The sequence below is a fragment of the Thamnophis sirtalis genome, unplaced genomic scaffold (assembly GCF_051295495.1).
Source record: "Thamnophis sirtalis isolate CommonGarterSnake01/CBP01778 unplaced genomic scaffold, rThaSir2_p1.2 scaffold_4, whole genome shotgun sequence".
NCBI classification, from domain to species: Eukaryota; Metazoa; Chordata; class Lepidosauria; order Squamata; family Natricidae; genus Thamnophis; species Thamnophis sirtalis.
In genome coordinates, this window is record NW_028261384.1 from 80814664 (window position 1) to 80841737 (window position 27074).

The 27074-nt window shown below is 35.5% G+C and overlaps 1 protein-coding gene across 2 annotated transcripts in view; it reads right to left on the reverse strand.

Annotated features, from left to right (window-relative positions):
* The window catches only part of DDC (dopa decarboxylase), a 71599-nt gene that overhangs the window by 22677 nt on the left and 21848 nt on the right, over positions 1-27074 (reverse strand). For both annotated transcript variants that reach the window (XM_014053615.2, XM_087713170.1), the window contains 7 exons: positions 26405-26524; positions 23618-23752; positions 15718-15861; positions 11441-11507; positions 8874-8968; positions 3489-3556; positions 2495-2571 (listed from right to left, as the gene is read on the reverse strand). In XM_014053615.2, coding sequence (XP_013909090.1) covers positions 2495-2571; positions 3489-3556; positions 8874-8968; positions 11441-11507; positions 15718-15861; positions 23618-23752; positions 26405-26524 — 706 coding nt within the window. The remainder of the gene's footprint in view (positions 1-2494; positions 2572-3488; positions 3557-8873; positions 8969-11440; positions 11508-15717; positions 15862-23617; positions 23753-26404; positions 26525-27074) is intronic.

The window sequence follows — 27074 nt, forward strand, 5'->3', positions numbered from 1 at the left end:
CTCGCTAAGTGTTGATTTAATAGTTGCAGGGCAAGAGCAAAGCTGGAGGCAATTGGTGATGGATAACTAATTGCATGTTTTGTATCACACCATGTGGCTAATGATACACTAGTAACCTCTTGAAAAGAAGCTGATCAGCATAATGTAGTCTATTCTTAGTCTTTGTCACTATAATTATAAACTTGTCTTATTTCTCTGTAGTCCAGATGAACTTAATTAAAGTTGCACATGCTGTATATAGGGTATAAAAGAGTATCTTTCTAATACTATAAGCCATATGGTAATTGCTAGGTAGTAAATAAAACCTCGAATATTAGAATATCAATTAACATAAAATCACAGAACCAAGCAAAATAAGGAGTATTTTTTCTGTTTCTGCAACACAATTAACTGCTTGGCCATTGTGAAACTACATAGTATGAACAGATTGCCTTTGAAAGACACACTATATTCTACATGTTAATGGTCGAATAATCAAAGAAAAAGTAAATGACCAGAGGCAAATCTGACACTCAAACAAGTAAAGAATGAAGATTGTATCCAAACTGAACAACAAATAAATACCAGAAAAAAATGAACTTTTAGATTTAGACCGGGGGGTGGGGGGACTGAAAACAATATTTCTGCAGTCCAGTCCAATCCCACTGGAGCTGGGCAATTGATTTCATATCCTCTCCCTAGAAGAAAGTGTGTAGACATCTGGAGAAGTGACATCATCAAGTGTATTGATGATAAGAAAAAAAGTAGAGACCAGGCTTTCCCAAGAAAAAATAGGCACATGTAGCTGATAGAAGACTCAATTCTCTGACGAATGGAATCAGCAACTTGTAGCTTGGACAATCAGTCTGGGGAAGCATGATCTTTGCTCCAAGAAGCAAAGATCAAGGAAGAGATGAGTGGTTTACTAAAATAATTAATCCCACAGATTATTATCCCTTCTTCCTCTTTTATCTGGCGATGAAAGATACAACAAAGAGCCTGAAAACAATATCAAGCATTATGAGCAGCTAGGCATCAAAGCCAAAGAGTGAGGACCATAAATGATGTTTTCATCTGTTCTTCCAATGGAAAGTCAACATCCAATAAGAGAATGGAGAATTTAGAAGTAAACCTATGTCTTAATGGGTGCTGCTATTGATAAAACTTTGGAATCCTAGACCATGGTCTACATTACCTACACTATATTGCCAAAAGTATTTGCTCACAGCTGCTTCTGATTATTAGGTGAGCGAATACTTTTGGCAATATAGTGTATATGATTGGCCTTCTGGCAGGATATAAGGTACACCTCACAAGAATTAGGATAAATGTGCGTGGAAATAACTGGCTTAGTTTATTTGAAACAATTTAAGCTAAAACTGGAAAAGAAGGAAAATCAATTTTTAAGACCCTGTTCCAAGATATTGTAAACAATGAAATAAAGAGTGCTGGGAAAGAAGAGGAACCCAAATATATATAAAAAAGGAAATGTAGAAAGGATACACAAGGTCAGTCAAAAGGATTTAGATTTCTATATACTAATGCTAAAAGTATGAGGAACAAACAGGGAAAACTAGAAGTCCTCCTTCATTACAGTAATTACTGAGACTTGGTGGGATACAACCCATGACTAGAACCTAGTATTAGAAGAATTTAAATTGTCCAAAAGAAACAGACTTAACAAAACAGGAGGGTGAGTTGCATATGTAAGAATTAATTAACTTCTAGAATTGCAAAAAAACAAGGATAAAAATCTTGAATGCATTTGAGTTAAGATAAAAGGAAAAAGGAATGGCATTATCATAGCTATATGCTACAGGAGCTCAACCAAAAAGAGGAAATAGATCAACTTTTTACTAATCATTTAGCTAAGACACACCACAGTAAGTAATGGGGGACTAACTATTCTGATATCAACTGGGAGACAAACTGCATCAAGTGGGAGATGATGCAACCCTGATAGTTTTTAAGAAGAGATTGGATAGTGATTTGTCTAACATAGAGTAGGGTCTTCTACTTGAGCAGGAGGTTGAACAAGAAGACCTCTAAAGTCCCTCCCAACTCTGTTATTTTTCTGAATAAACATCTTTCAGAAAGTTCAAAGCTTAGAAAATAATATTTACTAACTATATTAGGAAAAAACTGAACAAATATTTGTATAGCTGCTTTAGATTCAGATTTTTGAGTACAGATTCTCCATTTTAAACTGAGTCTAAAACTCCATTTGGTGGAATCCACCATAGTCCAGCATGCTTTTCAAATATCTTGACAATATGCTACTTATTGTCCATTCCTTTGATTATTCAAAAAGCAAAACTATGAGTGCAAACTTCAAAATTCAATGACAGTGCAATTCAGTACCTCTCAAAAATAATGAGAGAAAACAAACAGAAACAGTAGGGAAATATTGTGAATCCTGTTAACTCTCATTGTCTTACATGACTTCATTAAACTGGGCCAAGATTATTTACATTAAGAAAAATTAAATTGTTATTATTATTTAATGGCACTTTACCAGATTCATCATGATCATGCTTCAAGTAAACAGGATCTATTTTAAAGGCACATGTTAAATCCGATCTCTTCTTCACCCTGCACCAATATTGAATATAGATGGTCACTGATTTATTTAAAAGTTTACCTATTTCTATTAAAACTAGAAATAGAGATATAAGTTTAAATCAATTCAGATTAATAAATGGAGAAGTATTAACTGGAGATTAAACTTTGATCTCATTAATTAATTAGAGTTGCTTTAGATAATTTCTAGGATCCTTTCCAAGTCTACAGTTCTAAAAAATAAAAAGAATTAACTACAAAGATTAATGAATTCATCAGTGTTTAAGTCACGTAAATGTACAATCTCCTTATCTTATAAATATTGAATGTAACAAACCTAAATATGACATTACATATATCCTAACCATTAGTAAACACTTTGTAACATGTATTTTGCATGCTTTCCTTTAAAATTTCAAGTATATTCTGGGGATAGAGTAATACATCATATAGAATCTGGATTAACACAGTGAGTGGGGGATTTCTGCCAAAAATTGTAATTCTGGCTGCACAAGGCTTTCTTTATCATGAATGAGCCAGAATGAAATGCATACTATCTTATGTTCTCTTGATTCCTTATGCCAATGGAAATATATCAACAAATTGTGGAAATTCTTTTTCTGGATTGTTTTTTTTAAAAATCATAATGTGGGAACTAACCCTATGGCTTGCTTTTCTAGGAAGAGTGAGTCTGAATACATGCAATTCCTTCTTAAGAAGAAGCAACTCAGGGATCTTGAACTACTTTGAATGATAAGCAGCTTGTTTTAAAATTTGTTGAGTCACTTTTGATCTAAGCAACCAAGCAGGAGCAATCAATTGGTAAAACCAGTAGAGTAAATTAGAGTAATGGCACATAGATACTCCATATAAGTCTGCCTACTATCATATTCCTTTAGAGAGAAATGTCATGTGATAACACTATTAATAATTCTTGCATTCCTTCTTACCACATAGTTGAACAATCAAAGTTGACCAGGAGCCACTTATGAGGATTAAAGTTGAATGAATCTGCATACTACCAAAAAAAGAAAACAGATCAACTATTATAGGATGACCTGAAATAGTTTCCAAAATGTCATTCTTTAAAATGCTATAAATATTGGTATGTTCAAAGACCTCTTTGAATTTCCAACTCAGCAAGGGCGTTGCTGTGGGAAAAATAGGTGGAGGAAGGATTACTAAGTATGTTCACTATCCTGAGTTATGCATAAAAATAATGAAGACTGTAGTAATTGTCTGCATTACCTACATAAAAGATGCATGTATTGTATTACTTACATGAATGGTCAGTATTATCTACATGGTCTGCACTACCTACATGAAGGACATCTAACAAGGGATAAGCTGCACCTTACAAGAACCAGGAAGAATGTATTGGGAAAATGACTGACTCAATTTATTAGAAGGGCTTTAAATTAAAACTGGGGGGGGGGGTGACCAACCCTTATGATATTTGGGACCTATTCACAAGCATTAACCTCAACACAACCAAACAATCAGGTAAGGAGTGATAGGAAGGAAGAAAAACTATAAAATAGGATATAAAATAGGACATATAGGAAACATACCCAAGGTCAGATTTAAAGGACTCAAAATGCCTAATGTGCAAATGCTCAAAGTTTGGGGAAAAACAAGGTGAACATCAATTACTGTGGGCAAATATGATATAGTTGCCATTTACCAAAACTTACTGGGATGAAACTCATGACTTAAATGTACTGATGGAAGAATATAAACTATTCAAAAGAAACAGACCTTACAAAAGAGGAGGTAGAGTTGCATTATATGTAAAAAAATCACTACCGGTATATATCTATAGAAATGCAGAAAAACAAGAATCAAAGCCTCCTAGAATGTATATGGGGCAATATAATATTTGAGGGCCTACTACAAAAAAGAGAGTCAATTTATTATCCAAAGCAATACAAGAAACAAGTGTTGGAAACCAGTCAAGGAGAGAAGCATCCCATAATTAAGGAGAACTTTCCTAACAGTGAGAAAACTAACCACTTCTGCCTTCAGAAGTGGTGGATGCTCCATCATTTAAGGCTTTTAAGAAGAAAATGGATAGCCACTTGCTGAAGTGGTATTGGGTCTCTTCCTAGGGGTGAGAGGGTGACTAGCCCAAAATCATCCATATGGTCTTATGCCCAAGGCAGGATTAGAATCTCCTGGTTTATAGCTGGTGCCTTAACTGCTATACCTAATTGGCTTTTTTCACACAATTAATAAAGATTATTCTTGGACTAATTTGACAAAATTACTTAATTTTATTGACCAAATATAACCACCAGCTAATGCTATGTGAATTGGCACACTGTCCTCACTTCATCCCAATGGTGTTAAGAATGGCAAAAGACCTAGAGATATGACCCAGCAACTCCTGTTGAAAGGAAAAGTTTGGAAATACTAGACTTTCCCTGCATCTTAAAGGTTTTTTTATCAGGTTACTGTGCGGTTATATAAAACAAATGCTTTAACTTATTTGATAGGAATAGTGCGTAGATAGTAGAAGTAGGAATAGTGAGTAATAGTAGAAGTAGGAAATTTATTCACACTTATTGAATGGTTTCTACCCTGAAAAATGCTGTGTTACCCTGCAAGTGATGATTCATTTCCTTCCAAAGCCAATAAAACCTACCCAGGAAATTACGGTGGGCTTTGTTTGCTGATAAAATGAAAAGAAGAGATGCTTTACAGGTTAGCTTTCCCCCTCCTTTTTCTTTATTAGTCTGTAGCCAGTAGGCACTGACCTTCTCCAAATATTGTTTTTTCTTCTGTTGACATAGAATTTATCTGACAGCTGAAGAGAAGCCCAGGAAATTGCATTGCCTTTATCTAAGGAAGCACAGGGAAAGTAGCTAGGCATTATTGAAAAGGGGGAAGAATATAAAAGAAAAATATTACACACGAAATGTTAAACAAATTCTTCTCACCCATGCTCTGTTGTGAACTGAAGAAACAAAGCAAGAACTTTTCTACCTTGATTTTCAAATAAATGCAGGTAGGAAAGATGGTAATTAAATGGAATTATGTATTTCAAATAAATTGACAGTATCAATCTATAGTTGTAGGGCTATTGAAAAAGGAAAGCCAGCCTTGCTCATCACTTCATTTTTGCTGTTTCCTTTGAATAGAAAGAACATCAAAGGAACTTGGTTAGTTAGTTGGTTTCATTTCTATTTTCCTGTAGTCAAATAAAAGTCCCAAAGGGGTCTTGATTTATGATTCCTTTAGGATCATGGCTCAGTCACGTGCAATGGTGCTGGCAAAAAAGACAGAAACACACAACTATATCCAAGGGTTTGTGACTACTTTATACTATTTACAAAGGAGTTTTTTAAACTATCAGCCAAAAAGGACATTTAGCAATAGCAATAGCAGTTAGACTTATATACCGCTTCATAGGGCTTTCAGCCCTCTCTAAGCGGTTTACAGAGTCAGCATATTGCCCCCAACAACAATCCGGGTCCTCATTTTACCCACCTCAGAAGGATGGAAGGCTGTGAGAACCCTGAGCCGGTGAGATTTGAACAGCCGAACTGCAGAACTGCAGTCAGCTGAAGTAGCCTGCAGTGCTGCATTTAACCACTGCGCCACCTCGGCTCTTTCCATGTAGCATAGTTCTCACTAGAGAACCTCTCAGACAGGTACACACATAACTTTTCAAATGACTCTTCTGCTGCCCCCTGGATCTGGACAGGATGAGGAATATGTAGGAAAAGGGAAAGATTACTCACCAGTAAGGATAAACTATTCCCTAACATGAGATAGGGGAAGCAGCAAATTTTAATAGAGGTTTATGCCCATGGATTCTGAGATGGCCTAGTACCAAGACAGTGAAGGAGAGGCCTTTCCTCAATCTGGCAGGAGAGTTTTGTGGAAAGATTGGTAAAGGGCAAAAAGCAGTCTCCCCCAGGTCCTCTTATCACTCCTACCAGATTTGGCAGGAAGCTGCCAGAATTGAGCAAGGTCCCAGGAAAACTGGAGAAATCATCTGCCAGCTTTTTGTAACCATCCCAAGAAATAACCAACAGATGCTCTAGAAAAAGCATGGAGAAACAGGAGAAATTCTATTTCACCATGTCAACCCCAAAGAATGCTATTTGAGGAGCTACTTTTAAACTTTGATATTTACTATTCTTCTGAAAGAAAAGCATTTTCACTGTTTAAAAACATGAACGTAAGGCTCTTTGAAAAGAGCACTGAATTAATGTTTACAGTAGCCTAGCTGACAGCAAGGGATGATGGGTGCACCATATACAAGCTGTCTCTGCACCATACACAAGCTATCTCCCACCCGTCTATTAAATGTTTCTCAGGTTTCTTTTCAAACAAAGGTCTAGTGCTTTAAATCTTGGCTCCCTGTTTTAAAAATAGGATAAAGAAAACAGCTAAGAGATAAATTGAGGGATTTTATTATAACCCCCTGGAGAAACATATTTCTCAGCATTTCTTTAGAAATCTCCCAACAACCTACTGCTTCCCTGTCACCTAAATTTTAATAATGCATATTAGGATTTGCATGTAATATTAACAAATATGAAACAGATTCCCCTGATTCCCTTTCCTCCTGGTTTCACAAGCTAGCAGCTGCTCTGAGGTCTCTGAGCCAGAGAGCAGTTGAAATACCTGGCCAGTATGGGAAAGAGTACAGTGTGAAAGGATCTGATTTTACCCCTGCCAGGAAAGCAGTGCCCAGGGACTGCAGGGCATGCCAATTTCTGACAATTGTTAAACACTTTATTAATGAAGTGTCCTAGCAAAAAAATAATCAAGGGAAGAAGGAGCACATCTCCCTTGTTATCTGTTCTCCACCAGTTACATGTCTTTTTTACAGTAAGACCACATTTTCATTATCTAGATGCAATGGTTTCTTGATACTCATCTGTTTTGTAACTCATTGAATTTCATACTCAACACATTTTGAAACTTTGTCTCAGTACTTAATTGGGTTCTCAATGCACAAGCTTGGACTTGTCTATGTCAGCTGCCTTGTGATTCATTACAAGTACCAAATTTTGTTTGGTACTCATCATTTTTGGTACTTATTGCACCTCCCAGAATCAATTAATGATGAGTGCCAAAGTACCATTCTATCGCTTTTAGCAGATCTTGTGTATCCCAGTCAAGAAGCAGGTGTGAAAGATACCCACGAAGCCTGAATCTCTTTTTTCCAATGCTAAAAGATATAGAATATAGTTAACTGATAATAAGGCTTGGAGCAAAACCAATAGAGACAACATTCCTGTCAAATGAAATCCATTATTCCTGCATCTGCTGCAATTCTAGGAAATTGGTAGAGGCTATACATATGTAAATATATGAACCAAAACAATGCAAATGGAGAATGGCAGATATATAGACACAGACATACCCATGCTCTTAAACACTCATACATGCATGCACATGCACATACACAACACATAAACACAACAAAGGATCACTCTCTGCAACAAAAAATGCTTTTTTCTACTTCAAGAATGAGAGATTGCACTGCCCTCCATTGGGTAAGAATATCCTGAATAATATTAATACAGTAACAGTCTCCACTGTGTTATCCAGGATTTTATTTTAAATTTTAAAAGCCACATTATAAAGGTTTAGGTTAGAGAAAAGAGGGAAGGGATGTTTCAGCAATATTACTCTGCAATAAGGAATGCAGATTGGATATGGAGTTCAGGGCTACAGGAATGCAACCTCATTTATTAAATAGTCCATTCAGGTGTCTTTTAGGATTGAATATATACTGTTATGGTTGAGTGATGGGTCAGTGTAGGCTGACAATTGATATATCATCTCCCCTAGTACTTGTTAATTCCCTTCTTACAATAGCTAAAGTGATACCAGGATTGATAGAGATCATCCCAGTGTTCTTGTTCTAGGAAATTACCCACATATTTTTTACTAAGGCTGTTTATTTGAAAGAGACTTATATTCAAAATTCTGATTAGTGTATAGTCTGTTTAGTTGACCCTCTTTCTTGCCCCAAGAGTCCAATCAGCTTAATTGGTAAAACCATAGCTGGAATTTATGGGTTAGGATTATGGGGGAAAATTTCTTTGCCATTATTCTATCTGCATCAAAGAGACAGTATGGCATTTCTATACCACGGAGGACCTACTTTCCTACCATTCTATTGGGCGGAGGTCAAAGCAATCCATTGTTTTGCTGTGGACAATTAACTTCATTTGTGGGTCAAGTTGTTAAGAATCACTGATGATATGTTGGGAAAACTGATGTTAATACCAAACAATGTCTTATGTGACTGTAAAAGCACCAGCTAAATGGTCCGGTTGTATTACATTCTGAATTATAGGACTTTGACTTGCCTCTGCTCCATTGAGAAGGTAACGAAATTCAGGGCAGATGAAAGCACTCCCAGCATAGGCTGCATCTATATGCATCCAAATATTCTCCTCATTACCTAGGGAAAAAATATCTTAGATGTAATATATTTTTACCTAATTAAATTATTTCCAAGGTGGGGAGAATGATCAGTTGGCAGTTGCCCCACATAAAACAGGAGAGACACAAAACTAGCCATGTCTTAATGCAGTTGGCATGCCGGATGATGACAGTCAGAAAGGGAGGGTTTAATCCATGGTCTTGCTAAATATACTTTTCACTTCCAAAATTAGGACACCACCACCCAGTGACAAGCCTGATTGAAGGCTATAGGAAAATGATCAGGATGAACACTGGGAAAAATACATTTTCTGCCAGTACAAAGATCAGTTTGTGCAATGAAAGGTACAAAGTACAATAGCTTGACAGTAGGGAAAAGGTCTACTACTCCTAAAGTGAGCCTTTGAAATCCCTGAGGCAATTAGATATAATTTATTTAATTTATTTCCCATAAATTTCAAGAAAGTTAATTATAAGCAACTTAATTTGAATTCTATCCATGAATTATAGAAGCAGCTGTCTAAGAAAAACAGTATAAATAAATCAATAAAGTTTTGTCAATTGTCCTGAAATATACCCTATAAAAGGTAAAGGTTCCCCTCACACATATGTGGTAGTCATTCCCGACTCTAGGGGGTGGTGCTCATCTCCATTTCAAAGCTGAAGAGCCAGCACTGTCCAAAGACATCTCTGTGGCCATGTGGTTGGCCTGACTAAACACTGAAGGCACATGGAACGCTGTTTCCTTCCCACCAAAGTGGTCCCTATTTTTTAACTTGCATTTTTACATGCTTTTGAACTACTAGATTGGTAGAAGCTGGGACAAGTAACAGGAGCTCACTCCGTTACGCGGCGCTAGGGATTAGAACCTCCAAACTGCCAACCTTTCTGATCAACAAACTCAGCATCTTAGCCACTGAGCCACTGCATCCCTTGAAGTATACCCACTACTGTACTAGTAATTCTTAACAACTATTGACCAGTCTTTAATGTCTCTTTTGGGGAATGGTACCAAACAATAACAGTCATATAATATCTGAAGTTTTACACACAAAAAAGGATTATCTGGACCATTCTCCACTGGCTATGGAAGTTTCTCGGCTGTTGATTTCCTGAGGCTGCCTAGCAAGAATGTAGTAATCTACAGAACCTGTAATTTATCACTTAGAGGAAAGATTATATCAAAAATATTATGGAAGTCATGCATGCTATAGGTTCATTGTGTTCAATACTTTCTACATCATGGGTAATATTTAGTTAATGACCAATATGAAAGGCATTAAATCACACCTCATCTTCTGATGCTGCTGTTCTAGATTGGGATCCTCATTCTTCAATGGTTTTTTAATGCTTTTGTTAATTTCTTATGTATCTTCTACCATAACAGACTGTATATTATCCCCTTTTCCTTGATCACTGGTCATTTTTATAAAATATCATTATGCAGGTAGATATAGGGGCATTAAGACAATACCTGGAGAGAATCATACTGATCTCCAAATAATCAATAAAGAATAATATTTTTAGCTCTAGTGTTGAAATGGTGTTCTCTGAGTTTGGTTGTTTTCTTGCAGATGTTTCATTATTCAAACTAGGAAACATCAGTGCTAGTAAAGAGTGGTGTTTGTTCTCAGTTTATATTCTAGTCTAGTAACTTGCCCTGCCAGTGACCTTTCTGATCACAATCTTCCTGGATCAAGCATTGCTTAGATAAAGAAGATTTTATTAGTTTCAATTAATAAATCAGCTGCACCCTTATCTAGAAAAAAGATAAGGAAAAAAATCTGACAATGGTAACTTCATTACAAGACATCCCTTGAAGATGAATTATAGCTAACCAAGAATGTGACACCTTGGAGGTCTACATCACACTTGTGTTGAAACAGCTCTTCTACATGTCCCTTGTTTTCCAAGCTCAATCCAAAATTCTCAATTTGAGGTATAAGGCTGCATAGAGCTAGACTCAGGATACCTTCAGTGAGGCCTATTCCTGCACAGTTTGCTACAGATTTGCTATAATCTTTGGCAGGCTTCATCGTGGATACATCAATTACATATTTTTTTTCTTGGACCTTTCATCATGGAACAAACTGATGTTAGAGTTGATACTATTGTCCTCCAGTTTAGGAGGGAGTGGAGTACTGATCTGTTTTGTCCATACTTCTAGAGTTTTAAGGCTTTTATACTTCTTATTTTCATATATGCTTTTTAATGTTTACATATAAGCGCTAAAATATTGTAGTGATTTGAGATTGGGTGGCATATAAATGAGTAAAATACATTTTTTCCAGCTAAAAAATTGAACCAGATTTAGAAATGATGCCAAAAATGTATTTGTCAGATAAAATTGTGCAAGAATACAAAGTTTTTCTGCTGAGCTGGTCTCTTACTCGAACTCTACTAAGCCTCCACAGGGCTTAATACAATACGACAAGACATACCAAAAGCAGATTTTCAGTGTTCAGATAAAATGGATCACTTGTTAACTTACAAATGGGACCCAGTTCTAGCAGATTGTCAAAGGAGCAGCATGTTGTAGTTCCAAGAGTTGCACACAACTGCAAATCCAAAAAACAACAAAAATAGACATTTTAAAAATAGCATTTAATGTGATGATAATACACAATCAATAAACATAACATTCAGTATATTCACAATTGGAACAAAGCCAGTAATCTAATTTCATGCAGCCATTTTAGGGTGTTCTATGATTATGCAGGCATATTTTATCAAAGACAACAAAACATTTTCAGTTAACAAAAGCTTATCTATAGGTACCTCCTGCTCACCTAAAAGTTCAAAAGCATGCAAATGCTTGTAGTTAAATAGATACCATTTTGGTGGGAAGTTTACAGTATTCTTGGCCTGTAGTCATGCTGGCCACCAGCCAGCCATGCTGGTATCAGGATTTTATATTGTGCCAAGTTAGGAGAGTATAGGTCAGTGCAAAAGATTGATCAAGAGATTGATGTAAAAGTTAAAAAGGAAGGGGGATAGAATACAACTCTGCCGTACTTCTTTTTGTACCCTTACTGGGCCAGATAAAGTCCCTCGAGGGTTACATCTCACATTCAAGGTGGAATTGGCATACAATTTTTGTATGAGATAGAGGAAGCGTTTATCAATAGTAGTGAGTTTTAATTTCTCCCAGAGGGTATTTCTGGATATTGAGTTGAAGGCCTGCTTAAAGTCAAGGAAGGCTACAAAAAGAGAGGATTTTTTTAAATGTGATTTTTGGATCCACTGTTGACTTTCCTTCTCTAAATCCAGCTTGTTCATCTTTGATTATCCCCCCTGAAATTATCTAATCCTGAAATTTATAATTTAGGTATTTGGCATACAATTTACTAACAATACTCAGAAGACTAATGGGTCTATAATTGCCTGGGTCATTTCTGTTACCCTTTTTGTAGATTGGTATAATGATTGCTAATCCCCAATCTTTTGGCATATGGCCCGTTTTATCTATATATGTAAAAAGAGTTGCTAATAAAGGTGTCCACCAACTGGCATTCTTTTAAATTATTTCTTGCAAAATATTGTCAGCGCCTGGTGCCTTATTAGCCTTGAGGGATCAGCCAATAAGCCAGGGTGCCTCTTCTGGTGTGACAGGAGGACAATAAGGGGTTTGGTCCAAACTTATTTGGCTCTCATTGGTTACAGAGTCAGGGTCTGTATATACTGTAGCTCTCTAAAATATTCTTCCCAGACATGAATTAGTACCTGATTAGATGGAGGTAAAGGGGATTTTCCCAATCCTCTAGTGATATACCAAAAAGGGATGTATTTTTTGTCTTGACTGATGCAGTTAATCTATGCCAAGACTCCTTCAGAGCCACACTGGGGCAAAGTTATCAAAAGCAGTTAGCTTTGGAATAATCCTGGAACTTAAAATTTCCTGATAAATATTGTCACCAGCCAAAAGCACAGTGCACAGAATAACTTTGCAGAACGTTCAACAGCTTCATTAATTTTGGATTCTGGAAATGTTGAAAATAATTTTACTGTTTCTGTAAAGGACTCAGGTTCAAATGTATCTTCTTAGGTTGTCTCAGGCATTTACTGTGCCTGTCTATGGGGATGTTGAGAACTACAAAAGAAAGAACCATGACACTGCCTTGCGTCCCTTCAAAGAAAAACTATATTATACACCGAGAGAGAAAGAGGAATAGAACCATTGTGAAAAACAATTTCAAATCTTTTCAAATATAATGATATATATAGAAAACTTGCACAGTTATGTTACCAATAAAATAAGTCATGAACATCTAAATATGATACTCAAGTCATGATCTTTCCAAAAATTACTTTGTACATACTTAAAACACAAACTACACAAACCTAGATTTTGTTTACCCTAATGCAATTTTATATCTCAATTATGGTTATAAGGTGATCCATATTGTCATAACAAAAACTACACCATCATTAAAATAAAGCTACAGAGTAAATCCAATTAAAGAAAAAGGGTTCACTTATCACTATTTATTCTCATGACATTCATTTATTCAATGTAAGTATAAAAGCTATAAATAGCAGTTTACCAACTGACTTCATTGGCCCATAGTTATTGCTTTTCTCCTCCTTAGTAACTTTACAAATAAGAAGCTTCATAATTAAGGCTTTACATATTTTGCCATTGCTGCATGGCAGCATAATGACTAAGCATATTAGTTGTTACCAGGATATGTATCTCTGACTGATAAAAGCCATAGCAAATACTCATTGTATTGCCGATGGTTAGATTAAAGATATAGCATCTCTGTCTCTGTGTCCTAGTATCATTTACATGCAGAGATTCATAAATCCCAGTAATTCATTCTGGCTTTTTGCTATTATAAAAGAAGATGGTGGCCTGTGATATAACTCTGCTGCATCATTGTTATGAATGCCTTTTCTAAGCAATTTGAAATCTCCTTATTTCAATTCTCAAAAGATACTCAAGCTAATAGCAGCTGGTGTGTTTATGAGGGAGATCTAATACTGCATTTAACCCAATTTGAAATCCCCATTACAACAGTGTAATCACATTTGGAACAGGGACATATTGTCTCCCTTGAAAATTGTTCAGACAGCTTACAGGCCACTCCAGACTTTCCATCTTTAAACACAGCACTGTTGCTCTTATTTTGGGAACTAAGCAGTCAGTTGTATAACACAATGACCACAATCAACCAGGTGTTTAGCATTTAGAATCCTAAGAATAGGATCAGATGTATTCAGAATTGAAAAGAAAAAAATGCTGTAGTATAACAACTTCTAAAACCACAAAAAAACCATGTTAAATTGCTGTAAAACATAAAATAATGTAAAAGAGTAAAGCTTGAGATGAGCCTTATCATACACATATTTTTATATCCATTATGTGAACAGGCAATTTCAGGAAAACAAGTCATAGATCATAAAAGGTTAATGCCTCAATTGATTATTTATATTTAAAACGCCAGGAAACACATGCACCAAGGTAGGGGTTTGTAATCATCTTCAGTAGCCACCCTTGAACCTTTTTATGACTTTCAAAACCTAGTAATGGAGTGTTTTTTAAAATAATTTTGATCCATTAAAAAATTAAGAAACATTAGCAATCCCAATGTAGCCTGCTTCCCTTCCATGCCCAAGGGTATTTGCAGACAATGTTAAAAAAAGTCAATATGGTGGCCAGTGGAATCAAGGCTTCAACCATTTTTGTGTTTGATGATCAAATGGCAGCCATCTTGGCTTTCTGACCATACTTTAAGGTACCTCTGTCTATAAGCCTTGCAATTGTATCACTTTCCTAGGGCAGCCTTTACAAGCCTTTGACTTGTAAAAACATTAGCCTTTCTATCTGAAGTTCTATTATAATTGTACATTATATACATTAACAAGATGGCACTGTGGTCAACAAGGCATGTTGTAAATAATTCTAAATAGGATTCTAGCTTTAATTTATTTGATGTCTAATAATGAAGATTTCAGAAAACTACCAGGTTACCTATTTCTAAACAACTGGTTAGAAGACTGCCAGGCTATTTTTCTTCTTCCTTAAGAAGAAATGCTTAAGCCAGGTGGAAAAAGTCAAGTCTTCAGTGCTCTTCTGAAACTCAAGAGGGAAGACATCAAAAGGAAAATCTCCATATAGATTAAGTTCTAAAGCAAGCATTGGGAAAATGACAATTTCCTAGCTCCTCATCAATTAATTGTCATCCTCAATTAGACATGATTTAGAGGGAGTTGAGCTTCTTTAATCTAACCAGATAATATATCAACATAGGAGGAAGTAGTCTCAGAAATAACTAGATCTTTAAGGCCTTAAAAATGGCAACAAGCAGCTTGAATTGTATCTGGAAGTAACCAATATAGCTTCCAAAGCAGTGTGTTCCCCCAAATATGGCAGGAAACACTCATCACCCATCACATTTTGTATCAGCTGTAATTAAAAGATCAGCTTAACTAATAAGAAAATAATATTAGACTGCCAGTTTTTGAACTAGCTACCTTCTTTTTCCTTTGGGAATAAATTATCTGCGGCAATTATTGTAAATAGCTTCAGACTTAAATGGATGAGAAATCCAAAAAATATAGACGTTTTGGCTAGACTGGGTAGTTGAAAACTAAACTAACTTCATATTGCCAAAAATATCCATGTCCATGAAATTACCAAAAAGTGTTTACTATAGATGTTATGACTGAATATAGCTACTATGATTTAAAACATAGACCATCAGATTACTTAACCACCAGTAATTTTATTTGTACAATAACAAAAATTGGGATATTAGTACTCACAAAGAATGGGATAAGACCAGCAGCTTTATCTGCATCTATAACTTTTCTTAGAGTTGACCCACGGACAGAAAATGAGTTATCTGTGGGAACTTGTTTAATTTTCACTCCAGCAATCAAGACATCCTTTTCAACTGATGAATGAGCCTGCATGAAGTGGGATAAAGTTTATTCTAAAATTTAAATTGTGTATCAATTAGGTGCTCAAAAATATTTTACAATTGCTAGTCGATATAATCAAATCTTGCTAATGTAAATGAAAAATAATAAACAGCAACAAATATTATGCACAATCCTACACTTTTGTTATTTGGTAATTATAACATTACTTAAGCACCAAATGTACCAATTGTACCATTTTTTTTTACTATTATACCAGTCAATAAATTTAAACAATACAAAGTACAGTACAATTAATGAGCTAGTAAATCATACCCTATGTTTCAAATATCTGTATGTATAATAATGTTTCTATGTGTGAAAAAAGTGTTACTCTTAAGTATTGAGTATAATTTCTTTGAATAATGTCATTTGTTACCTTTTCAAGAAACTCACCTGATGTTCTACAGCTATAAAATACTAAATCTATGCCCCTTTCTAGGTACATTGCTTTTTAAAACAGAAATATACTACTTCAGCCTGCTAGCCATAAAATATAAACATAATTTATGTGAAGATATGTCACTTAATGAGAAGGAAATAAAATGTTAAGAAATTCAGGGTAAGATTTAAAATATAATTTTAAAATTAAATTCATCATGGCATTATTGTAAAATAGGAATCAGAAAATAGAATCCAATGGATAAATCTGAATACTAAAATCATCTTGTAATAGCATGACTCTAGATCCAAAAAAATGCATGCTTATTCCAAATATGGAAATAAAGCACTATATAAAAAACATTGAAGTAAAGGTAATATAATGTCCACAATTAGTTCAAAAACAAGTTGTGTGAACTTAAATGTTTATATTTCTTTAGGGTCCTACCAAAAATGAATAATAATAATAATAATAATAATAATAATAATAATAATAATAATAATAATAGTAATTCCAGTGGTAATTGTCACACTGGGTGCTATTCCAAAAGCACTGGAATTACATTTAAAACAGTTAAAAATTGACAAAATCACCATCAGTCAAATGCAAAAAGCCGCACTGCTTGGATCTGCACGCATATTACGAAAATATGTTACGACGTCCTAGGCCCCTGGGTGGGGCCCGACTAGTAACCAAAGCCAAATCCGGCGAAACAACTGGCCGCTGTGATACAATTGTATAATAATAGTAATAATAATAATGAAAGTCAAGAACATCTATTAATCAAAGTAAAGAACAAAAATCTACTGAAGGCCCAACAGACGAAACAAGAATACAGAAAAGATGTGATAAAATCAAGAATGGAGAGTTGGCAGAATAAAGCACTGCATGGCCAATTTCTGGAAAAAATAAAAGATAAAGTGGACAGTGAACAAACTTGGTTATGGTTAACAACAAGTACATTAAAGAAAGAAACAGAGTCACTAATCCTGGCTGCGCAAGAACAAGCTATCCGCACAAATGCCATTAAGGCCAAAATCGAAAAATCCTCTGATGATACCAGATGCAGACTTTGCAAAGAAGCTGATGAAACTGTTGATCACATACTCAGCTGCTGTAAAAAAATCACGCAGACTGATTATGAATTGCGGCACAATTCAGTAGCACAAATGATCCATTGGAATTTATGCAAAAATTATAATATTAAAACAGCAACAAACTGGTGGGAACATCAGCCTGAAAAAGTCACCGAAAATCAGATGGTCAAGATCTTGTGGGATTTCCGTATACAAACGGACAAAATACTGGCGCATAATACACCAGACATCACACTGGTTGAGAAAAATAAGGTCACAATCATAGACATCGCAATACCAGGTGATAGCAGGGTCGCTGAGAAGGAACATGAAAAAATCGCAAAATACCAGGACTTAAAAATCAAAATTCAACGACTAGGGCACAAACCAGCAGTGGTAATTCCAGTGGTAATTGGCACACTGGGTGCTATTCCAAAAGCACTGGAATTACATTTAAAACAGTTAAAAATTGACAAAATCACCATCAGTCAAATGGAAAAAGCCGCACTGCTTGGATCTGCACGCATATTACGAAAATACGTTACAATGTCCTAGGCCCCTGGGTGGCGCCCGACTAGTAACCAATGCCAAATCTGGCAAAACAACTGCCGCTGTGATACAACTGTATAATAATAAGAAGAAGAAGAAAGAAGTAATTGAGAAGCGAGCTGAAAATTGGAAAAAGAAAGCTATGTATGGCCAATACTTGAAAAGTATTGAAGGCAAAGCTGACCAAAAGCTAACTTGGAACTGGTTAAGATCAGGAGCACTGAAAAAAGAAACAGAAGGGTTTATTTTGGCAGCTCAAGAACAAGCCTTAGCCACAAACTGCATGAAGGCAAAAATTCAACATGTTACCACCAACAGCAAATGTTGCCTCTGTAATGAGAAAGATGAGACAGTCGACCACTTGATCAGTGGGTACAGTAAAATTTCATAAACTGACTACCTACAACACTATGACCATGTTGCTAAGATCATTCATTGGAAATTGTGTCAAAAGTTTGGATTTGAGTACAGCAAAAACCACTGGGAACATCAGGTTCAGAAGGTTTTAGAGAATGAGAAAGTCAAGATCTTGTGGGACTTCAGAATTCAGACTGACAGGCACTTGGCCCACAACACACCTGACATATCAATAGTTGAAAAGAAAAAAAGTATGGTTCATTGACATTGCAATAGCTGGAGATGCACGAATTGAAGATAAATAGCAAGAAAAAATCACAAAGTACCTGGACTTGAAAATTGAAGTTGAGCGACTATGGAAAAAGAAATCGTGTGTTGTCCCGATTGTAATTGGAGCCCTTGGAGCAATACCTAAAGAGCTACCTCACTATTTGGAAATTTTAAATTTATCAGACTTGAACATTCTGCTTCTACAAAAAACCACCCTACTTGGAACAGTTTATATCCTCCGACGTTACCTTAACAGTTCTTAGGTCCTTGGTTAGGACTCGAGCTGTTGAGCTACCAACCAGCCCCAAAGGCTGTGAATCTCATCAAAGTATAATCTTTAGTGAGATTCACAGCCTTTGGGGCTGGTTAGTAGCTCAACAGCTTGAGTCCTAACCAAGGACCAAGGAACTGTTAAGATAACATCGGAGAATATAAGCGGTTCCAAGTAGGGTGGTTTTTTGTAGAAGCAGAATGTTCAAGTCTGGTAAATTCAGGTTGTTGTTGTTGTTGTTCTTCTTCTTCTTCTTCTTCTTTTATTAATCTTTGGTGAGATTCACAGCCTTTGGGGCTGGTTGGTAGCTCAATAGCTTGAGTCCTAACCAAATACCTAGGAATTGTTAAGGTAACATCGGAGGATATAAGCTGTTCCAAGTAGGGTGGTTTTATTATTATTATTATTATTATTATTATTATTATTATTATTATTATTATTATTATTATTATTATTATTATTATTATACAATTGTATCACAGCGGCCAGTTGTTTCGCCGGACTTGGCATTGGTTACTAGTCGGGCCCCACCCAGGGGCCTAGGACGTCGTAACGTATTTTCGTAATATGCGTGCAGATCCAAGCAGTGCGGCTTTTTGCATTTGACTGATGGTGATTTTGTCAATTTTTAACTGTTTTAAATGTAATTCCAGTGCTTTTGGAATAGCACCCAGTGTGCCAATTACCACTGGAATTACCACTGCTGGTTTGTGCCATAGTCGTTGAATTTCGATTTTTAAGTCCTGGTATTTTGAGATTTTTTCATGTTGCTTCTCGGCGACCCTGCTATCACCTGGTATTGCGATGTCTATGATTGTGACCTTATTTTTCTCAACCAGTGTGATGTCTGGTGTATTATGCGCCAGTATTTTGTCGGTTTGTATACGGAAATCCCACAAGATCTTGACCATCTGATTTTCGGTGACTTTTTCAGGCTGATGTTCCCACCAGTTTGTTGCTGTTTTAATATTATAATTTTTGCACAAATTCCAATGGATCATTTGTGCTACTGAATTGTGCCGCAATTTATAATCAGTCTGCGCGATTTTTTTTACAGCAGCTGAGTATGTGATCAACAGTTTCATCAGCTTCTTTGCAAAGTCTGCATTTGGTATCATCAGAGGATTTTTCGATTTTGGCCTTAATAGCATTTGTGCGGATAGCTTGTTCTTGCGCAGCCAGGATTAGTGACTCTGTTTCTTTCTTTAATGTACCTGTTTTTAACCATAACCAAGTTTGTTCACTGTCCACTTTATCTTTTATTTTTTCCAGAAATTGACCATGCAGTGCTTTGTTCTGCCAACTCTCCATTCTTGATTTTATCACATCTTTTCTGTATTCTTGTTTTGTCTGTTGGGCCTTCAGTAGATTTTTGTTCTTTACTTCGATTAATAGATGTTCTTGAGTGTCTTTTAAATAATCAGCCAGTGCATGTTTTTCTTCTTCAACTGTTTGCTTCAATTATTATTATTATTATTATTATTATTATTATTATTATTATTATTATTATTATTATCATCATCATTGTTGTCCTAAAAAAAACTTTGGAGGGAAAGAGGATGAAACATATGCTTGAATTATTTGACATTTGTTCCAGAAATTTGCTTCCTTGTCAGACCTCATTTTTCTCCTAAGGTTGCCTTCTCTCTCCCTCCTCCCTTGTTTGATTCTTGCTTCACAGATTACTTTAAAAGGTCAAAAATATCTTACAGCAAATCCTTGTGTAGACAAAAGAATCCCCTGACATTCAAGTTGCATAGTTTTGTATGTATTTTCCTAGTAGATGCATTTTTGCAGGTGATTTCCCCCAGTAGTTTTTTGGGAGAAAGTTGTAAATGCATAAATGTGATGTAGTTCTCTTGTACATTCAGAAATTACAATTTTAATTAAACTGAATTCACAATGCAAACACAATGCAAACTATTTTTTTATATACTTGAATAGTACATTGAAAGTTCAGGGATGCTAAAAAGTAAGAAAAAAGCTTGCATAAATACACTTTTTTGTAACCTTAAGCATTAGAGCTTATTTTTTCAAAGCTATCAATTCACAAACAGTTAAGATTTTCAAGAAAAAGTATATACATTAAAAAGAGTTTTTTGTTTTGTTTATTACTAGCTGATAACCCAGCGCTACCCAGGTATTTATTTATCCCAACCTTTCTTCCATAAATATTGCCACAATTTCTAATGTTGGATTTTCCCCCTTACCAGAGGGAGCCCCATTGTGGAGTACTGTGAAGCTATTATTATGGTAACTCCACAGCGCTGTATAGTAGAAGCCATTTTAAGGCACAATAGGCTGCGTCTTAACAGTGTTAGAAATGTCTTACCCCCACAATATTTGTTTCCAAAGGGTAATTCATCTGTGTACCAAGTTTGGTCGAAATTGCTCCAGGCGTTCCAGAGTTATGCTGGAACATACATACACAAATGCGCGCGCACACACACACACACACACACACACACACACACACACACACACACACACATATATATATATATATATATATATATGATAGATAGATAGATAGATAGATAGATAGATAGATAGATAGATAGATAGATAGATAGATAAAGATAATAATAAACTTCAGAAATATTTACTTGCCTATTATTCATTCATCCCCACACATCCTCCCTGACCCTTGCAGCATGTCCCTCACACTACAGGAATAACATGCCTCCAGTACTTCTGGTTTGACATCGTGGCAAGATCGGACATAAAAAGTGGGGCTCTGTGAACTTGCACCAAATCTTCCTCATTGGAGGGGCCTCCAAGGGTTTAAAGTCACCCTGTTGGGGTGATGAAGAAAGGAGAGGCACCCTGCAGGTTATGGAGAGCAGTGGCTCTCCAGCTGGAACCAGGGATTCCCTCCCATTTAACAATGAAGAGGAGAGGCAGCTATTATGGTTTCTGTAAAGCTGGGGCAGCTGGAGAAACAAAGAATATGCTAGAGAGGTGAACTGGGTGAGAAGATTATTTATTTTACCTACAACTTAACCCCAAAGAAAATAAAAGCTGAAAAAGAGACTCTTTGAAGTGGCAAATAATTACAGAAAGAAAAATTATAGACCCAAAAGAAAAGGAACAAAGGGGAAAGCACAAAATATTTAAAATATAGAAAGATTAGATATTTTGGTAAGGCATTTTAAAATGCTGGAATTATTTGTCTGAATATGTACTATTTGCAAAAAACTGAAATAAATATTTGTCAGATTTGGTGCGACATTGAAATTCAAGCTGAAGGCACCTGCTGATGAATGGAATATATACTGAACTCCTACAACCTTGGGAAGTATTGCTAAGACAAAGGGAAAAAAGTGGAAATAAATAATACCTGTAGGACTGCTGTGCTATCTACTGTTCTATATCTTTCTCCTTCATGGTTATTTGAGGTTTAACTTGGAGATTATGGAAGGCATTTAAAGAAAGGTACTTTGAAATGCCAGGATCTATGACTGAACTGACAGAGTGAACTTAAGGAGACATTTGGAAATCTTCCTGGATTACCTAAATGGAACTAATTGATTAGCTGTGGAACACAAAGAATTATTGCATTCCCCTGAGGACCAGCACTAGGATTCAGCAAATGGTTTCCAAGCTGGCTTTCTGAGGTCATAGACCAGTGATGGCTAACCTTTTCCAGACTGAGTGCCCAAAGCGTGTGCATGCCAGAACCTCCAAATTGCAATGTACTCCCTAGCATGTGCATGGTACACATATGCATTTGCAGCTCCCGCATGTGCCCTGTGGCCCCCTGCATTCACACATGGCCCCCTGCATACACTCCTCCCCTTACATGTATGCGTGTCCATGGGATTGTTATTAGAATAGTGCACAAAAACTTTGAACAATTAAACAATGAACACACGCTAATACAAATACATATATAAACACCACAATTACGTAAGTATCATTAATGTAAACAAATATTATTAATAATAGTAATATTATTAATTATTTGTATTTAAATGAATTATACCCAGATGCCTCACTGTTCATATAATGATACTGATGTATATCCCAAAATGAATAAAAAATTACCATCAACCTCCAATTAGAATCAATGAGGGAAACGGAACAGAACAGCAATACTGACATACTACAAAAATATATAAATCCATAAAATAACTATAACATGAGAAATCTTTTAAAGAATTGAAGACACAATTCACTAAAGTGAACTTTCGTAATTTACATTGATTTCACTTACTGAAACTATTTTTTTTTTGAGTTAACAAGTCCTAATGCCTATATAGATGAATCAGTTCCAATAAAATGTCAGAAGAGAAATAAGATTACTTGACTGGGACCTGCTAGCTGAGGTATTCTGACAAGTGCAGGGTCCCAGGTGGAGTACAGGAGGAGGAGAAGGGTTTAAGCAATTTAGTCATTTTATAAAATGTCATAGATGGTATGACACAGATAGTCTGTGGCATTACAGAAAATTAGAATTGGGGTGGAAAAGACAGAAATAGCTCCATAATCCAAATCGGACTAAACAAGTGTTTTCAAAGCATTAAGATGCTTGTTTCTTGCTGCTCTTTGCCTCCAAGGCTCACCAAGGATCAGCTGTAAATGCCACAGTTCTCCAATATTGATTCAGGACACAATTCAGCCTGCACTGCTAATTTTTCACCAAAATGTATCTTTATCAAAATTTATGTTTATCAAAAGTATTGCTTGTCTGTCAAGTATCTGCATTATTGAGAATGATTTTAAAAAATCTGAAAATGAAAGGCATGACATCTTAATGAAATTTTAATCTATGTTGAATGAGTATTATGTATAATTTTATTTCCATATCTACAGTAATGCAGGGAATAATGTACTCACTTGATCAGAAGTATAAGCTACCAGTCGGCCAATAATTTCTCCCTGAGTCAGATTTTCATTGTCTAACTGAATACGATGGATTGCTTTGGTTCGAGCTGCCAGCATGGCAACCAAAGTAGCTTCACTGGCAGTTCCCTGTGATGGAAAATTGGACAGGTTGGATAAGAGTATCCAGTAAAAATTGTCCTAAATTAATAAGGAGTATCCACTGCATTGGTATTGCTTATATAGTACAATTGATGGTACTGAAAATCACACAACAGCAACATCATCTTGATGGTCTAATCAAATAAGAATTCTTTCTTCCTGACACAAATGTATACAACACAGTGTGTCATCCATGCTTGCTTTAGATGTCAATAGGCTGTAAATACATTTATGTGAAAGTGCTCTAAGACAGCCTGAGGGGGAAAAACAGCAAAGAGGCAAAAGCAATAGTATACAGCGATCTTTTTTAAATTAAGGACAGAATCCATCTTATTTCACCTTTCTAAATCAGAATATTGTTAATTAAAATTAACAGGGTTGCATTCTTAAATATGGATGCACCCCTAATAAAATGACAATGCAAAAAAAGCTGAAGGCGCTTATGAGTAACTTTGCTTTTTAAAATGACAAATACTAAGAGGACAGTCGATTTCATTTTTCTTTACAAACATAGGTTACTATGGTGAACAGACTCAAGAGCCGGCATATATATTGCCAAATAAAGTCCCCAGCAGACATTTTCTTTCATCTTTAATTGTTTCAAGTGGCACATTTGAAGTAGCAGGCAATGATTTCATATTGATTTATCCTTTCAGCTGTAATTAAGCACCAATTTTCATAAGCGAATAGTGCAAATAATCATTTGGGTTTAAATCTAGGAAAGGTTGGCAGTTTTCATATAAAACCCATGTTTCACATGTCCTTTCCTGTTTCTATCACTGTTATTATGACTGTGGAAAAAGAAAACCATCTGCACAAATTGCTTCCTCTCTGATAATAGCAGAAGAGTCCTTAAGCCATTCTCCTTCTGTCCTAAAGATAAACAATGAAAATAACATCTACAATTACTGGCAATCATGTATTGTCACTAAAAATGAGTTAATAAACAGATATAAATGCCCCATATCATCAGCACAAAAGATACTTTTGCAAGTTTTTATAAATATAACATATAAATACATGGCACTATAATGTAAAGCTAGAGAAAAGGTGTCTGAATATTTCTGCAGAAGATTCAATGTCTGGCAAGACTCATTTATAACTTTGTTAAAATACAAAACTCTAAAACTTCAGCTGACATGAAAAAAATACAAAGAAGCACAAAAGCATTTAACAAAGTAGCAAAGAAGGAATCTGTAAGTGGCTCCAGTATGAGATTGATATTTTTCTACTGGGCACTATCCTCATAAGAATATCACATTTGCATGTAATGAACTGGGTAACAAAACGTTTTAGGACTCATTTACATATGCACAGTCCTTTGACTACTGAAACTTCAAAAGGTAACTATATGTGTGAATGGGAAATTAAAGAATAATTCAGTCAGCTAACATTTTTATCACTTATCAAAAATGCAGTAATCAGGCACAGAAAAATCATGTGTGAATTTATTTATTCATTTATGATCGATATGAACAAATCAGACAGAAGTACTAAAAGTAGAAATCATGCCAGACTTAGAGGTAAGCAAATCCAGGATTTGAAACTTGGATTTCATATATTTATCTGATTTCATTATTCATCAGCGACTATAGTTTGAGATGCATTGGCATCTCAATCTGAAGATACAGGGAGAGTCATAATTATGGCATGACAATTTACACTTTGCCAGATAATAGAGAGCCAATTTGGTGTAGGCATCAGTTTGAAACTGAATTCTACTGTTGTCTTAGGCTCAAAACCAGCTGGTGACCTTGCGCCAGTTACTTTCTTTCAGCTTGAGGAGGGAGGCAAACCATTTTTGAAAAATATTGCCAAGAAGACTGCAGGAACTCCTCCAAGCAAACTCTCGATAATCAGACATGATTAAACAGAAGAAAAAAAATCATAATACAAACTTCTACAAATTCATTTTAAACAGTGGATACCGATCTACTTCCATAATGATAATTTAGCAGGCTGTTGAATTGAATTACTAAATTTAGAAGAATTTAATAATTTAAGTCATAATCTAACACAGAATTTTAATAAACTGATTTCAATAAATAGAAGTGTACTTAGCACTGAGTTAGTGGTGTTAAATTAAAACTTTTGGCCCTTCATATTTTGACAAATTACACCCCTTGTCAATCAAGCCAAAATAACAACTGATGAGTGAACTTAAAACCATGGCTCAGTCATAGTTGTTCCATTCCTAATTTACACACACTCAGGTATACCTGCAATCCAGAGAACTATATCAAATAAAATTGACATATGAAATAATGTTGATGTAGACTTATCCTTAAAATATTCCTCTTTGTGCTCCCAGATATGTCTTTTATTTCCCTTTTCTATCTGATCTGGATTTCATTTCCCTCCAAATAGCCACTGGACCTCTCTAAGCATTCCTTTTAATATTTTTTTTGATAATGTTTTCTCCATCACTGCAAAATCTGGGTTTACCCCAAAAATCTTTAGATATTTTTTCACTTTGTGTAATAATTCTGTTTTGGACAGAATTCCGGTAACTGAATCAGAAAGAGAGAAAGTGACAATATTATATTTAAAAAGAAATAATATGACAATGTATACAATATAATATTCTATCCACTTTAGATACAATACAGATCAAATTCAGCAGCAAATATTCTAAATTACCTGGATTACCCCACCTCCTTCTCCATCTTTCCCAGCCAGAAATTGTGGAGGCAAATTGATCATCTTTCCTAGCCAATCCAGCATGACTGCTTCCAATTCGGTACAAGCTGGGCTTGATGCCTAGAATGGGAAAACATGGTGAAAAGGAAAGAAAAGTCTCCAGTGATTTATTTAGATATTTATACATTTCAGAAGAGTGCACAGAATAAAAAAGAATTGAAGCATGGATGATTCAAGTATAACTCAGAATGTTACTTAATTTTTGAGTGAAAAAAAGTGATAATTAATGATCCATTTGAATAACTACTACATATGACAGGTATATTAACTCATTCTCCTAATACAATTTTAAACTATAGATAAAAGCATATCAAAATTTGAAATCACACCTTATCAAGCTATTATACATATACATATAATTGAGTATGCAGGTATATGTACACACAAACGCACAGAGAGAGAGGGGGGGGAGGGAGAGAGGGGAGGAGAGAGGTAAGTATGTCTTTCTGAGTATACCAGAACCTCTCTCACTGGTAATCTTCTTTATATGATTACTATCAGTATTCAAAAAGGCAGTTAGAGGAGCTAAATACGGAAAGAATACTGCTTAATCTTATACAGCTTTCAATATTCTGAGACCGAATTACCCTCATAATCATTGTTGAAGGAC